General features: G+C 41.0%; 1 protein-coding gene across 2 annotated transcripts; it reads left to right on the top strand.

Moving 5' to 3' along the window:
• The first annotated feature begins 505 nt into the window (after positions 1-505).
• On the top strand, positions 506-15,565 carry LOC120041105 (single-minded homolog 1-A-like). Of its 2 annotated transcripts, XM_038986072.1 has the most exons (12): positions 506-680; positions 4,762-4,844; positions 5,217-5,306; positions 5,522-5,630; positions 5,748-5,833; positions 6,370-6,569; positions 9,710-9,816; positions 10,408-10,555; positions 13,311-13,476; positions 13,728-14,127; positions 14,769-15,128; positions 15,207-15,565. In XM_038986072.1, exons 1-12 carry the CDS (start codon positions 506-508, stop codon positions 15,563-15,565), a joined length of 2,283 nt encoding a protein of 760 aa, XP_038842000.1. The 2 variants fall into 2 exon arrangements, with proteins under 2 accessions (XP_038842000.1, XP_038841999.1); XM_038986071.1 differs by having other exon boundaries at positions 14,769-15,565.
• The last annotated feature ends 212 nt before the right edge of the window (positions 15,566-15,777 follow it).

The raw sequence follows: 15,777 nt of genomic DNA, 5'->3' as shown, positions 1-15,777 counted from the left end.
ATATATTAATTTGACTATGATAGCCTAAACGTTTTTGTTTGAAACTTAAGGTATGCGTTTTGGGATGAAAATGCATTTTTACTTGTCAATGAACAAGATATTGGTAGGCCTATAATGATATTATGGCGTGTGTTATGCACTTTGTTTTTCAGGGCATGGAGGAATGCCAGTCTTGGCAGTTTACACCGTGGACAGGCCTCTTCCCATTCTAAGTGAGAATTAATGGCGTGTGCGTTCAAGAAATTCTCCACACAAGACTAACACGGGATATCAAATTATCCATTCGGCGCTTGATTCGGTGAAGGAATTCGGGAATTTTCTGAAGTGCATTGGATTCAGTTTGTAACTGAGAAGTGTCGCATGTTTTAGTTGAAAAATAAAAGCCAAAACCATGACAAATAAACAAAACGGAAATCTGTAATCGTTTTTTGATGGACCGATATGTGAGTAAAGTAATGATATAGCCTAACATTTAACAAAAGGAGGGAGAGAGAGAGAACACACAATGAAGGAGAAATCCAAAACTGCCGCAAGGACTAGACGAGAAAAGGAGAACAGCGAATTTTATGAACTGGCCAAAATGTTGCCTTTACCCTCGGCTATCACGTCGCAGCTGGACAAAGCCTCTATAATACGACTGACAACAAGTTATCTGAAGATGCGAATTGTCTTTCCTCAGGGTATGTATATTTTCAGATTCAACAATTCACATTTCTTTTATATGCAATTTGCCATTCATAGGCTAGGCTATAGGCCTATATGTATTTGTATTTATCTTTATAGCATATCTCTTATCTGGATTCTTAGTTTTGATTTTATTTATTCACCTGCATTGGCACACTGATTACGGTATTATAATTGTATAGCCTAATGTGTTTATTATGTATAGGCATATGCACATTAACATAGCGTTATAGCCTATTGCAGCTGATAATACCGTTCTGTAATGATAATACTATAAATCTATTTTGATGATACCTGGTAGCTGCTGCCTTAATTGACTGGTGCAGTCATTGCTGATGTTATCTTATTAGCCTGTCCCATGTCTTTTGAACTATAGTTATTGCTACAATACCGCTACAGAATAGGCTAGTGTGTAATTTCATACTTGCGTGCGTGTGCCGTGTGCGAGCCGTGTGCGGGCGCATGCGAATGATAATCGTGCATCCCTGTCTCGGCGCGCACACGTTTACGCCATTTTCGGGGTCAGAGAATCGAAAGGCGTAGGTAAGGAAGGCGATTAGCCACAATCTTCCCCCGGTTTCAACAGGCTGCTTTGCTGCGTGACAGAGAACAAGCCGCACCAATTACATAAAACGCCCAGCGTGCCACTGGCCGACCTCAGGCTCGAAACAGAGCCCTGTGATTGAGCGGGAGTAATTGATCCACTCAAGCCGCTTTTGCTTTTTCCGGATAAAGAATGGAATATATGAACTCCGGAAAATTGCTGAAGATATAGGGTGTGGTAAAGAATAGCATATAGGCTACACATGTGGATCTATTGGCTATTTAGGCCTGCACTGCAGGTTTTTATCTTTGCCATAAAGTTTCTCACTTTGGGGTTTAGGTAAACTCATGACAAATGCAAGGAATTACGATTTTTCAATAAGCAGGCCTATAGTTTAGGCCTATTGCGTCAGCCATATCATGACAGTGTTATGGCAGATCACCTAAACTGAACGGACACTTCACGTAGACAATCACAGGTGCACGTTGCAAGAAATCACAAGGTAGACTACTTAGACGTGATGATAAACAGTAGCAGATATGACTGATTACTTTTAAAACTCTGCCAGCAGTTTAAAACCAATTCAGGATCGGTGGGTCCCCTGCGGGATGGTTGAGCTAACGTACGCTAATGCGATTAGCATGAGGTTGTAAGTAACAATAACATTTCCCAGGACATAGACATATCTGATATTGTCAGAAAGCATAAATTCTTGTTAATCTAACTGCACTGTCCAATTTACAGTAGCTATTACAGTGAAATAATACCATGCTATTGTCTGAGGAGAATGCACAGTTTTGAACATGAAAAGTTATTAATAAACAAATTAGGCACATTTGGGCAGTCTTGATACAACTTTTTTTAACAGAAATGCAATGGTTCACTGGATCAGTCTAAAACTTTGCACAAACCCTGCTGCCATCTAGTGTCCAAAATCTAAATTGCAACTGGGCTGGAATAATACATTATGACCTTTCGCATTTCAAAGATGATGGTGCAGCAAAAAAACATCTAAAAAATTGTTGGTTTTTTCTTTGTATTATCTTTTACCAGATCTAATGTGTTATATTCTCCTACATTCCTTTCACATTTCCACAAACTTCAAAGTGTTTCCTTTCAAATGGTACCAAGAATATGCATATCCTTGCTTCGGTGACTGAGCTACAGGCAGTTAGTTATATTTGGGTATGTCATTTTAGAGGTTTTAACTTGTGAATAGCACGTTTTATAATGCTAGTACATTTATTATGACATATAGCCTAGGCTACTGATACAAAAACTAACGCCCTAATTTGGAATGCTTTTTCTGGGCTATTGGAAACAATATGAAAGTTTGTGTTTGCATTAACCTATCAGCCGTTATGTTTTATAAATCACTGATTCTTGCTCATTAGAATAATCATTAATATATTTTATTTTGATTGTGCCCAAGTAGGCCTAATTGTGCACATCATAATCAATTATTGTGTATATTGTCTATATAAGACACATGCCATTGAAATTGACAAATTTAGCCTATAGCCTATTTGATCATCATTTGTTACTATATTTGACTACCATTACGAAAATATATTTTTTCTGCGGTTTGATGGAAGTTATCAATTCCTTGTAGCAAACGTAAGCCTATATGAAATGTAGATGAAATAGCAGCAAGAAAATGTATTTCGCACTATGATTTACATCAATAGGCTATACGCAATTTTAAAAAGGCCTGTATTGAAATGGAAATGTTTTGGTATTGACACTAGGCGTCCGTTATTTATTTATTTTTTATTTCACCTTTATTTAACCAGGTAGGCCAGTTGAGAACAAATTCTCATTTACAACTGCGAATTATGACGAGAAAAAAAATACAATATGCCTAAATAAAAAAGTCTAACAGTCTAAAACAAAAGAAAACAAAAAAGACGTTGTCGGCTCAAACTAATAGTCAATGGTCAACAAAGGCAATGGCCTATTTGTGTATGCCTACTTGCAGCCACTGTTGGGCTAATGTGTTAACAATTTGTAATGGGTTAGGCTATTGTAACTGGTTAAACCGTCCAAGTGTCTGAAACCTCGTAAGCATCTGAAAAATAACCTAGAGCAGAGACGAGAGATGTTAAGTTTCTCTGTCACATCGCCTATACGCTATTTGTTTGGGGCACTTGACGTCAGTTAGACAGTACTTCAAACGCCGGGTGCATCTATTCTTTGCCTATTATATTATAAGACACGTAGACCTGATGATTCACATTGAATCCGACTTCGCTTCGTGAATACATCAGACAAATTAGTTTAAGCTGCACTCATTGTGACCCCTGTGGTAGGTGAGTTGAAGTGTGAGTAAAGCACAGCTCGAGCCATGATTGCAGCGGCTAGTTGAATATGGCGCGCGTCTGTCAGAAAAGACAGCCAGACAGGCCTACAAAACAGCATATAATATCTTATATAATCCTATATAGATTCATGTGAAAACATAAGCATACAATATTAATATTACATATAAATGTTTTAACAGTTTCAAAATTAATCACATTAATTGATGCATGTGTTTTGCGGTCATTGTCATTGTGCATTTTCGAATATGTGCCCACGCAGAATGCCTACTTTCGATTGGTCAAGTATGGAAGTGAAATTAACCAATGTCTAAAAAGAGAAGTTCTTGCAAAAAAGTGTTGTAATTGCGAAAATATCAAATACGTATTATGTAATGTATAAAGGAACTACATATAACCGGTTATACCCTCCTCGTCCATTAGGCTACTCTGCATGTCTGCGTCAAGCTCAATGTAAACCAACGCTGCAATGCTGTTGGCAGAGGATGAGGTTACTTTGCATGCTTGTAGAATGTAAAATAATTTCTCCACAGCAGCTGGGCTCATTTGACTACTAAACAAATAAGGAGATGAACCGTTCAAGAAGCTATTTCAAATGTTGACCAAATAATTTGTGTATTTTTTGTTGAGCTGTGTAAACGCAAATTAATCGTTTGGACAATATTGAAATGTGAAATGGTGATGGATTATTCGAGTTTTTACTCAGACCCTGATTGATTTTGTAGGCTATGATTAGCATTTTTTTCTATAGCCAAGAAGAGCCGCTTCGTGTTATGTTGTTTCATGTTCAATGGATTTGCAGTTTTGATATTAGGCTATTTGCTTAATTTCGATCGATTTTTGCCACATTTTCTTCATCGTACTTTTACACAAAAAGCTATGTATTATTAATAATATGATTAATATATCAAGGATACTGCCACAATAAACGCCATAATAAAGATGCATTGTCACATGCGTTGTGTGTATTATTGCACGACTATGGTTTACCTAGGGAAAAGTAGCCTAGCTGATAGGCTTTGTTGGCGGCAGGTAGCCATAGTGGTTAAGAGTGTTGAGCCAGTAACAGTAAAGGTCGCTGGTTTGAATCTCCGAGCGGACTAGGTGAAACATGTACCGTTGAGCAAGGCACTTAACCCTAATTGCTTCTGTAAATCGCTCTGGATACGAGCTAAATGACTCAAATGTAAATGTTGGCGTTGTGCTTTGTTTCAGGTTTGGGTGAGGCTTGGGGTCACACGAGTCGAACGAGATCTTTGGACAATGTAGGACGTGAGCTGGGATCCCACCTTCTCCAGGTAATTTGGAAAGTTTAGCCTATTCATTTATTGGCAAAATCACTGCAAAATATAATTATTTAAATAGCCTACTGATAATGAAAAATACTTCTCAAGATGTAGACATGTTACATTTGAGTTGATTTGATAGGTGGGACCCCACATACTGCAGGTAATTTAGAAAGCTTAGGCTACTAATATAGTTTTATAAAATCATAGACAATAATGTACAATATTATATATTATACTAAAAATGAAAATAATAATTCTTAAGCTTTATAGGGCTACCTAGCCATCTTATGTTACATTTCGTATTTGATATAACATGCGGTGAGTGCTTTTGAATGAATATTACAGTTGATCTGTGCATTAATTCATTCCTTTTTTCGACAGACACTGGATGGCTTCATCTTTGTTGTGGCGCCGGATGGAAAGATCATGTACATCTCCGAGACTGCATCAGTCCATTTGGGACTCTCTCAGGTCTGCACCTGGTCGTATTCATCATAACTCATTTAGTGTTTTTGTTTTTTCAAGTTTTAGGGAGAGGAGTATTTTAGGCTAGTATTTGTGCCTATACCATTTGCACTAAGTGCGCGTGATATGTTTAAAACGTTATTCGTGTTAGATATTATGGAATCATGTTTGAATTGTTTGAGTGATTAATAACATTTAATTACCGAGGTAATTCTTAACAGGTAGAGTTGACCGGGAACAGTATTTACGAATATGTCCACCCCGCCGACCACGACGAAATGACCGCAGTCCTGACTCCACATCAGCCGTACCACTCGCATTTCGTTCAAGGTAGGCTAGGCCTATATGAATACAGTAGGCCCAATTCGGAGAGAATGAAACCACATCTCGAATTCATTTTTGTACGTTGGATAAATTGACTACTATATTTTCTGTCTTCTCTCCCAGAATACGAGATGGAGCGCTCTTTCTTCTTGAGGATGAAATGCGTGCTGGCGAAGAGAAACGCTGGCCTCACCAGCGGTGGATATAAGGTAGACAATTAATATATGGAAGCAGACCTATATATTGTTGTCTGAAAAATTATATCGATGTTGCATAAAAATGCTATTGATTTAATAGACAATTGACGCCAAATTGATTTGCGCGTTATTACGCGTAACGCTAGGCCTACGGATAGGTTATGGAAATGTTCAAATATTTTCAGTACTAAAAGCTTCAAACACACCGACAGTGAATTTGCATTTTGGTACACCAGAACTATGTTAATCTCCAACGAAACGCTGCGTTTTCCTTACAGCATTGCGTTGCAGAGGCAGTTGCAGTGCTTTGGGTATGGTGCATGCGTTGGATTTATCGAACGTATGCGTCAAACTGTATGCGTAGACGGCTTGACAGATATGGTAGCAGAAGGTGAATGTTGAAACTTGTTCTATTTCGCGCAAAAACACTGTCGGTGTGTTCGAAGCGACAGCATGAGCGCATGCAATTAAAAAGACAGCGGACCTTTTTTTCAACAACAATGTTATGAGTAGCAAGGGTTGTCTAATTTCCCTATCAACCACACCAGGTAATTCACTGCAGCGGTTACCTGAAGATCCGTCAGTACAGCCTGGACATGTCGCCTTTCGACGGCTGCTACCAGAACGTGGGCCTTGTGGCGGTGGGACACTCTTTGCCTCCCAGCGCTGTGACGGAGATTAAGCTGCACAGCAACATGTTCATGTTCAGAGCCAGCCTCGACATGAAACTAATCTTCCTCGACTCGAGGTAGGCCTACAGCAAAACATACACAAAAAACATGGGATTAAGCCTATGATAGATATGGAGGAAAATAATTTAATAACATAGGCGTAGAGCAGGTGTTTTGATGAGCCAGCCATTGCATAAAAGGGCTCAAGTTTTTTTAAATGTAGTATTTTCTTTTCTTTACCCGCTAGTTCTCTGACAGTTGTTAAACTAGTATTAAGTCCACAACTTAATGTTATAAAAACGGTATCAAATTCACTAACATGAAATGCCACAATATATTACATTATGATTTGTTTTACAATGTCTTATTGAATCTAAAAACTGAAGTGTTTTATTGTCTTAAAATGGAGTTCTGGACCACAAGCAACTGTGGTCCAATTTAGCGAATGTTCTGTTCCTTAGCATGAAAACAAGTTTGGATCAAATAGAACTCTAAGCATATATTGATACATGGAGGGAGAACAGTGTATATATTGATGTGTGTCAGGAGAACAGTGTATATATTGATGTGTGTCAGGAGAACAGTGTATATATTGATGTGTGGAGGGAGAACAGTATATATATTGATATGTGGAGGGAGAACAGTGTATATATTGATGTGTGTCAGGAGAACAGTGTATATATTGATGTGTGTCAGGAGAACAGTGTATATATTGATGTGTGGAGGGAGAACAGTATATATATTGATATGTGGAGGGAGAACAGTATATATATTGATACATGGAGGGAGAACAGTGTATATATTGATGTGTGGAGGGAGAACAGTGTATATATTGATGTGTGGAGGGAGAACAGTGTATATATTGATGTGTGGAGGGAGAACAGTGTATATATTGATGTGTGGAGGGAGAACAGTATATATATTGATATGTGGAGGGAGAACAGTGTATATATTGATGTGTGGAGGGAGAACAGTGTATATATTGATGTGTGTCAGGAGAACAGTGTATATATTGATGTGTGGAGGGAGAACAGTATATATATTGATATGTGGAGGGAGAACAGTATATATATTGATACATGGAGGGAGAACAGTGTATATATTGATGTGTGGAGGGAGAACAGTGTATATATTGATGTGTGGAGGGAGAACAGTGTATATATTGATACATGGAGGGAGAACAGTGTATATATTGATATGTGGAGGGAGAACAGTATATATATATTGATGTGTGGAGGGAGAACAGTGTATATATTGATACATGGAGGGAGAACAGTGTATATATTGATGTGTGGAGGGAGAACAGTGTATATATTGATGTGTGTCAGGAGAACAGTGTATATATTGATACATGGAGGGAGAACAGTGTATATATTGATGTGTGGAGGGAGAACAGTGTATATATTGATGTGTGGCAGGAGAACAGTATATATATTGATACATGGAGGGAGAACAGTGTATATATTGATGTGTGGCGGGAGAACAGTATATATATTGATACATGGAGGGAGAACAGTGTATATATTGATACATGGAGGGAGAACAGTGTATATATTGATGTGTGGCGGGAGAACAGTATATATATTGATGTGTGGAGGGAGAACAGTATATATATTGATACATGGAGGGAGAACAGTGTATATATTGATACAGGGAGGGAGAACAGTGTATATATTGATGTGTGGAGGGAGAACAGTGTATATATTGATGTGTGGAGGGAGAACAGTGTATATATTGATGTGTGGAGGGAGAACAGTGTATATATTGATGTGTGGAGGGAGAACAGTGTATATATTGATGTGTGGAGGGAGAACAGTGTATATATTGATGTGTGGCGGGAGAACAGTATATATATTGATGTGTGGAGGGAGAACAGTGTATATATTGATACATGGAGGGAGAACAGTGTATATATTGATACATGGAGGGAGAACAGTGTATATATTGATGTGTGGATGGAGAACAGTGTATATATTGATACATGGAGGGAGAACAGTGTATATATTGATATGTGGAGGGAGAACAGTGTATATATTGATACATGGAGGGAGAACAGTGTATATATTGATGTGTGGATGGAGAACAGTGTATATATTGATACATGGAGGGAGAACAGTGTATATATTGATATGTGGAGGGAGAACAGTGTATATATTGATACATGGAGGGAGAACAGTGTATATATTGATGTGTGGCGGGAGAACAGTATATATATTGATGTGTGGAGGGAGAACAGTATATATATTGATGTCTGGAGGGAGAACAGTGTATATATTGATACAGGGAGGGAGAACAGTGTATATATTGATACATGGAGGGAGAACAGTATATATATTGATGTGTGGAGGGAGAACAGTATATATATTGATGTCTGGAGGGAGAACAGTGTATATATTGATACAGGGAGGGAGAACAGTGTATATATTGATACATGGAGGGAGAACAGTGTATATATTGATGTGTGGCGGGAGAACAGTATATATATTGATGTGTGGAGGGAGAACAGTGTATATATTGATACATGGAGGGAGAACAGTGTATATATTGATACATGGAGGGAGAACAGTGTATATATTGATGTGTGGAGGGAGAACAGTGTATATAGTGATACATGGAGGGAGAACAGTGTATATATTGATACATGGAGGGAGAACAGTGTATATATTGATGTGTGGAGGGAGAACAGTGTATATAGTGATACATGGAGGGAGAACAGTGTATATAGTGATACATGGAGGGAGAACAGTATATATATTGATGTGTGGCGGGAGAACAGTATATATATATATTGATGTCTGGAGGAAGAACAGTGTATATATTGATACATGGAGGGAGAACAGTGTATATATTGATACATGGAGGGAGAACAGTGTATATATTGATACATGGAGGGAGAACAGTGTATATATTGATGTGTGGATGGAGAACAGTGTATATATTGATACATGGAGGGAGAACAGTGTGTATATTGATATGTGGAGGGAGAACAGTGTATATATTGATACATGGAGGGAGAACAGTGTATATATTGATGTGTGGATGGAGAACAGTGTATATATTGATGTCTGGAGGGAGAACAGTGAGGACATTAATACATGACAGTCTCAGGAAAAAATAAAGCAATGTTATTGCACTGACTTCTGCCATGACTAAAGAGAGAGAGACATTTTTGGGGTTGATGAGTCACTTTGGCCTCCCTCCCTCCCTCCCTCCCTAGGGTGGCAGAGCTGACAGGTTACGAGCCACAGGACCTCATTGAGAAGACCCTGTACCACCACGTCCATAGCTGTGACACCTTCCACCTACGCTGTGCCCACCACTTGTGTAAGTTAGTTACAGTAGGTTTGGCCCTGCCTCGTCACACTCTACCTTTTACTTTACTGTACTTTAGGCTACTTTACTGTACTTTAGGCTACTTTACTGTACTTTAGGTTACTTTACTGTACTCTAGGCTACTTTACTGTACTTTAGTAGTCAAACACATTTCTGAAATACATCAATTTTATCACAAAGATTTCAATGAGTGAACAAAGGATAAAACTACAAAATACACAAGATAGTAAATGTGATAAAACACAGAATGTCTTGGCACTAGACATTGATCTCTACACACACACCACAACAATCAAGTGTCCAAGTGTCTCAGACTAGAATAGCCGATGTCTCCTGTAAATGTTCAGATGGTTCTTCATGTTGAATCGGCTGAAACATCCACCACTCGTTGGCACACAGCATGAGGTCCTTATAACCCACCGCCACAACAGTAATCAATGGAACACCCCTACCGCACTCCTCCTACATTGTTATTGTGTGTGCTACTTTAGAATGACCCATTATAGGTCAAAACAATCTAAACTAAGATGTCTCTTCCTCTCTTCTCTCCTCTTCTCCTCTCCTCTCCTTTGATCCTCACAGTGCTGGTGAAGGGCCAGGTGACAACTAAGTATTACCGTTTCCTAGCCAAACAGGGGGGCTGGGTGTGGGTGCAGAGCTATGCCACTATCGTCCACAACAGCCGCTCCTCCAGACCCCACTGCATCGTCAGCGTCAACTACGTCCTGACGTGAGACTCATTCAATTCAATTCTCTTTCTGAACTGCATTATAATCTGAACCTGGGGAAAAGCAACATTGAGATTCTGAACTTAATGAAAGGTGCTATATAAAGTAAATCTATTACTATTATTATTATGAGGATGATGATTCATTATTATTATTGTTTTTCATTCAATTCAATTCAATTTGACTATTACTATTATGATGACGATGATGATAATAACGATGATGATGATAATGATAATGATGATTATTATTAGAAATTCAATTCAATTTGACTATTACTATGATGATGATTATTAATAATAATATTAATAATAATAATGAATTCAATTCAATTTGACTTTATTAATCTCCTAGAGGCCATTAAGATGGCATTGTCAGAGCAGAAGCAACAAACAATTACATACATAAACATAAAAAAACTCTACATACAAAACATGACCTTCTCGTGGACCAAGGTAATAGTGAAATACCAACAAACTTAGTTCATGACCCCAGCTACACTGATAGTGGGTAGGGCTGTGTGTACCTCTCACATTCACAGTTCATTCCCTTTATGGCCTATCTGCACTACTACACCTTACTTTACACAGATATCGAACATTTGTATTTTTTTCCAGGTAGATGTGTGTCAAGAGAGCCCAGATGTGATAAGACCTTTTGAGAACAGTAAGATAAACATTGGGGGTAAAAACCTACTTTCAGAATTGACTTGGTGTCTGAGGAAAGAAAATCTATACCACAGTGAACTGGAAATCAATAGCCATCTCATGTTGGATGTTCCTTGTTAGGTTTGGTTGATCCAGACATAGCTCTTTAATCTCTCTGTGTGTGTGTGTGTGTGTGTGTGTGTGTGTGTGTGTGTGTGTGTGTGTGTGTGTGTGTGTGTGTGTGTGTGTGTGTGTGTGTGTGTGTGTGCCTGTGTGCGTACGTGTTTAGGCCGTCTGCCGGTCCACTCTTGTGTAATTACTATTGTGTATTGACCTCAACCTCCAACACACTCACAAACATGACTCAATATGGAATCAGGCTTCTCTAGTGTGTTCATACTACATGTATAGCTTATAATCAGAAGTAAACATGTTTTGAATGAATTCCACTCTGTGAGATACAGTACATCCCCGGTAAATACACACCAAGTACTGTTCAAATACTGCTGAATTTGACAATACATACTAAAGAGCAGCTACGCCATCCCGTCACCATAACCTAAGCATTTTAATCCATTAGCTTCCATCATGTCATTAATAAATCATGATTCGGAGGTGGAGAGCCGCTGGCATATTTCAGATGGGAGTTAGTCTGACTTTGACCGACAGGTGGAATTCAGCTAACACAGCTGAGTTTGCACTAAAGCCTATAGCAGCGCTGATGGCTCGAGCACAAGTCACAGAGAGGACACATATAATGCAGAACAAGTCACCACTACTGTACATGCAAGAGCCAATAACAATGTCTGTGTTCCAATTGTCACCCTCTTCTCTCTCTATATATATATAGTGAACTACTTTTGAGTAGGGTGCATAGGTCTCTGGTCAAAAGTAGTGCACTATATAGGGAATAGAGTGCATAGGGCTCTGGTCAAAAGTAGTGCACTATATAGGGAATAGTGTGTCATTTGGGAAGCACACTATGTCGCACAAAACACTGACTATCCAAATATTTCCTTTCAATCGTATGGTGTCACACACATAAAGAACAGGTCATATTTAGAAACATGTTATAGTGACTGGTTGACTGAGGTCAGAGACAGGGCACAGGGGTTTCAAATGCCACTGGCTGGTATAACTTACTGCTGATGTGGTAAGTTAAGAATAGGGCGGTGTTTGCAGAGCGTCTGACACAGGAACCGTTTCATGGTATTGACGTCTGATAGAGTTCAGGGAAAGGACAGTGGGTTAGAATGATAAAGGTGGCGTATATATTATCTTATATGTACATAATGAATAGTCAATGTTGGGAGAAATGTATTCAATCTAGGGGGCGGTGTGTGTGTGTATGGTGTGCATGAGGTGTGCATGTGGTGTGCGTGCGGTGTGTGTATGGTGTCTGTGTGTGGTGTGTGTGCGTGCGGTGTGTGTGTGTGTGGTGTGCGTGCGTGCGTGCGGTGTGTGTATGGTATGTGTGCGGTGTGTGTATGGGTACACTTTGACTTCAAGAGAATGTAAACTGAGACTAAGGAGTAGATTAACGATAAGCATGGTGTTGACGTTATGGGAATGGTTGTAATTCGTGTGTGCGTGTAAGAGTGTGTGTGCGAGTGTGTGTGTTCTACCAATGTTTGTGCCATAGCATTGAATCATTAACTTTGCTTAGGGTGTCTGTTGTGTTTCTCATAGTGAAAAACAGGAGTGCTAATCTCCCAACCTAGTTTATTTTACATCATATTTTCATTTCTAACAGTCATCACATTTATGCATTAATCAATACTCAAAAGAAAGTGTTCGTGAATTATGTCTCACTCACTATCAAAAGTAAATATTGTCAGACTTTGGTGTTTACATTGGAGTAATTACTTGTAGTACGTCATATTATATATTGCCATAACTTCTGTGAAATAAGATGTTTTAAATGTGCTCACTACACGTCAAGTCATACCTCTCAGTGAAAGCCTGATGAAGTTCTATTGACCGAAACATTGGTTGAAAAATTCATTCAATAGTATGTGGAGCATTCAGGATTACTAGTGTGCTGGAGTTTCTTCTATCTTCAAATGTGCTCAATACAAAATGGCGCTCTTCTGTGTGTCTGTGTGTGTAGAGATACTGAATATAAGGGAATACAGCTGTCCTTGGACCAGATGACCCCTAGCAAGCCAGCGTTCTCCTACATCAGCCCTCCGAGCACTACAGACGAGAGGAAGGGCACCAAGCCCTGTGTAACACACACCAAGGCCAAAGTCAGAGTGTCCCCTTATCCACAGCAGGTAAGACACTTGGTACCTCTGTGGTGTACTTGTTCCCTAGCATAGTAATAAGAAGAGCATCTGTTTCTCTCTCCTGTAGACCCCAAACTCCCATGCTCTCTTAGTCACACAGCCTCGTTGTGTTGTGTTGTCTTGTAATCAATATAATGTGTCTTTAAGCCAAACGTCACAGAATATTGAGATGTCGTAAAACCATCTTTTACTAATTTAATATATAGTTTAAACCTCGAATATTTTCTCTTTTCCTACAGTTTTCAGCCTTTCACCCAGAGCGTTCCGAGTCCGACCAGGACAGCCAATGGGGAGGTAGCCCGCTGACAGACTCTGCCTCGCCTCAGCTGCTTGACCAAGGGGAGGGAGCGGAGGGCGGTGCCTGCGCCTACAGACTCTACCCCGACTCCGGCTCCCTGTGCTACGGCCTGGCCCTCTCCGAGGAGGACCTAACGCACACCCACACCCCCGCCCAGCCTCACATCCCCGCCTGCGACCGTGGTGCCCGCTGCCAAGCTGGTCGTTACTTCCTGGGCTCTGCTCCCCAGTCTGGACGAGAGGCCTGGTGGGATGCCACGCGCTCTGTCCTCTCCCTGCCCAAGTCGTCTCTGGAGAACGGCGAGGGCTACGACCTCACTTCCTATCACAGCATGGTACAAGGTAAGGCGCTAGGGTGACGGCCTCCACCATCTGGAAATATGGTTGTGTCCCAAATGACACCCTATTCCCTATGTGGTGAACTTTAGGCCCCATAGGGCCCCGGTCAAAAGTAGTGCACTATATAGAGAATAGAGTACCATTTGGGATGCAACCATACAAATCCAACTTTTCCCTGGTAGCTTGTTTACCAAATGGACCGTGGACATTATGGTCCATGCAAAGTTGTTTCTTGCCAGTATGCCGATTGTTACCATCTGTTGTGCAATAATTGCCCACTGTTGAATCCAAGTTATTTCACATTTGATGTACTCAAACTGAAAGACAACTCCCAATGGTGCTGCTGCCAAGGAATGCACTGTCTATTAGGGATTTACAAGACATGATCAGTTCTATGCATATTATCAAATGTCATTTCATGTAGATGGATAAATAAATCTGTCTGTATATTACAAAATGCTATTCTTCACTCCAGTCATATTTCAAGTTTGTATTAATAGCCACATAGCGGTCATAGGCAATGGGTATTACATAAATATGCAGTAAAATCATGAACCGTGAAAATCATAGCAATATGTCCTTTTGGGTTGGGGCTAGTATTATTACATCAATGTGGAGACTTGTGGTGCCATTTTGTGTAACAGGAAGGGGCCACTGGGACGAGGAGAGCGTGGTCAGCTCGCCTGAAGGGGGCGGCGGCTCCACCAGCGACTCGGGTGAACGTTACCGCAGCAGCACTGGCGGCGACCATTTCCAGGCGAGCCCTCAGGAGCCCAGCAAGATGGAAACACTGATCCGTGTCACGCAGCAGATGATCAAGGAGGAGGAGAGCCGCCTGCAGCTGCACAAAGGGCCCCTGGACGCCCTGGGCCCAGTGGGGGGTCTCTCCAACAAGAGCCACAGACCCTGCTCCTTCACCCCCTCCTCCCTTTCCCTCCTCCAGACTGCCATGCCCGGCGTCGTGTGTCGTGGCCCGGGAGTCGCCGACGGCATCAACCTCACCCTCACCTCCGAGCGCCTCCATCACTGCAACGACGGCGGAAATGTTTTGGGTTCCCACGACAACGACGACAAAAACACGGCCAGCCCGGCCTCTCTGTCGCGCCTCAGCAGCCCCAGCTCCGACGGGATCCCCAGGTCGGGCCTGTCCGTCTCCAAAGACTACCTGCAGAGTCAGACAGATGTCTCGCCCCACCACCACCCCCCAGTACAGCAGGGGAGCCCTCTGCTCTACCCTGCCCAGGAGAGGCAGCACCTGGACAGGCACGCGGCCTACGCCCTGACTGGCTACTCCCTGGACCACCTGTATGACGCGGAGAGCCTGAGGAGCTACTCTGGGCTGGCAGGAGCCCAGTACGGCATGCTGCCCCACATGAGGATGCAGGCCGACCAGATACAAGGACACAAGGGCACATCGGTGATCATCACCAATGGGAGCTGACCGTACATGACTGACATAAAGACAGACCAATCCTAGCATCTCATTGAAGGAGTAAATGTGGGACTTACAAACTTACTCCTCATACAATAGGGTCTGATCCGATTTTAGTGTCAAGATATTCCCCATAACACAGGTCTTCTCTGTCACACTTCACTGAGCCCAATAGAGTCCAATAGAGCCCAGACCCAGCAAGCAAAATAGTTGCAATAATG

This window comes from Salvelinus namaycush, unplaced genomic scaffold, assembly GCF_016432855.1.
Source record: "Salvelinus namaycush isolate Seneca unplaced genomic scaffold, SaNama_1.0 Scaffold406, whole genome shotgun sequence".
Classification (NCBI taxonomy): Eukaryota; Metazoa; Chordata; class Actinopteri; order Salmoniformes; family Salmonidae; genus Salvelinus; species Salvelinus namaycush.
Note: the sequence above shows the minus strand (reverse complement) of the source record. Positions and strands in the feature narration are given on the sequence as shown.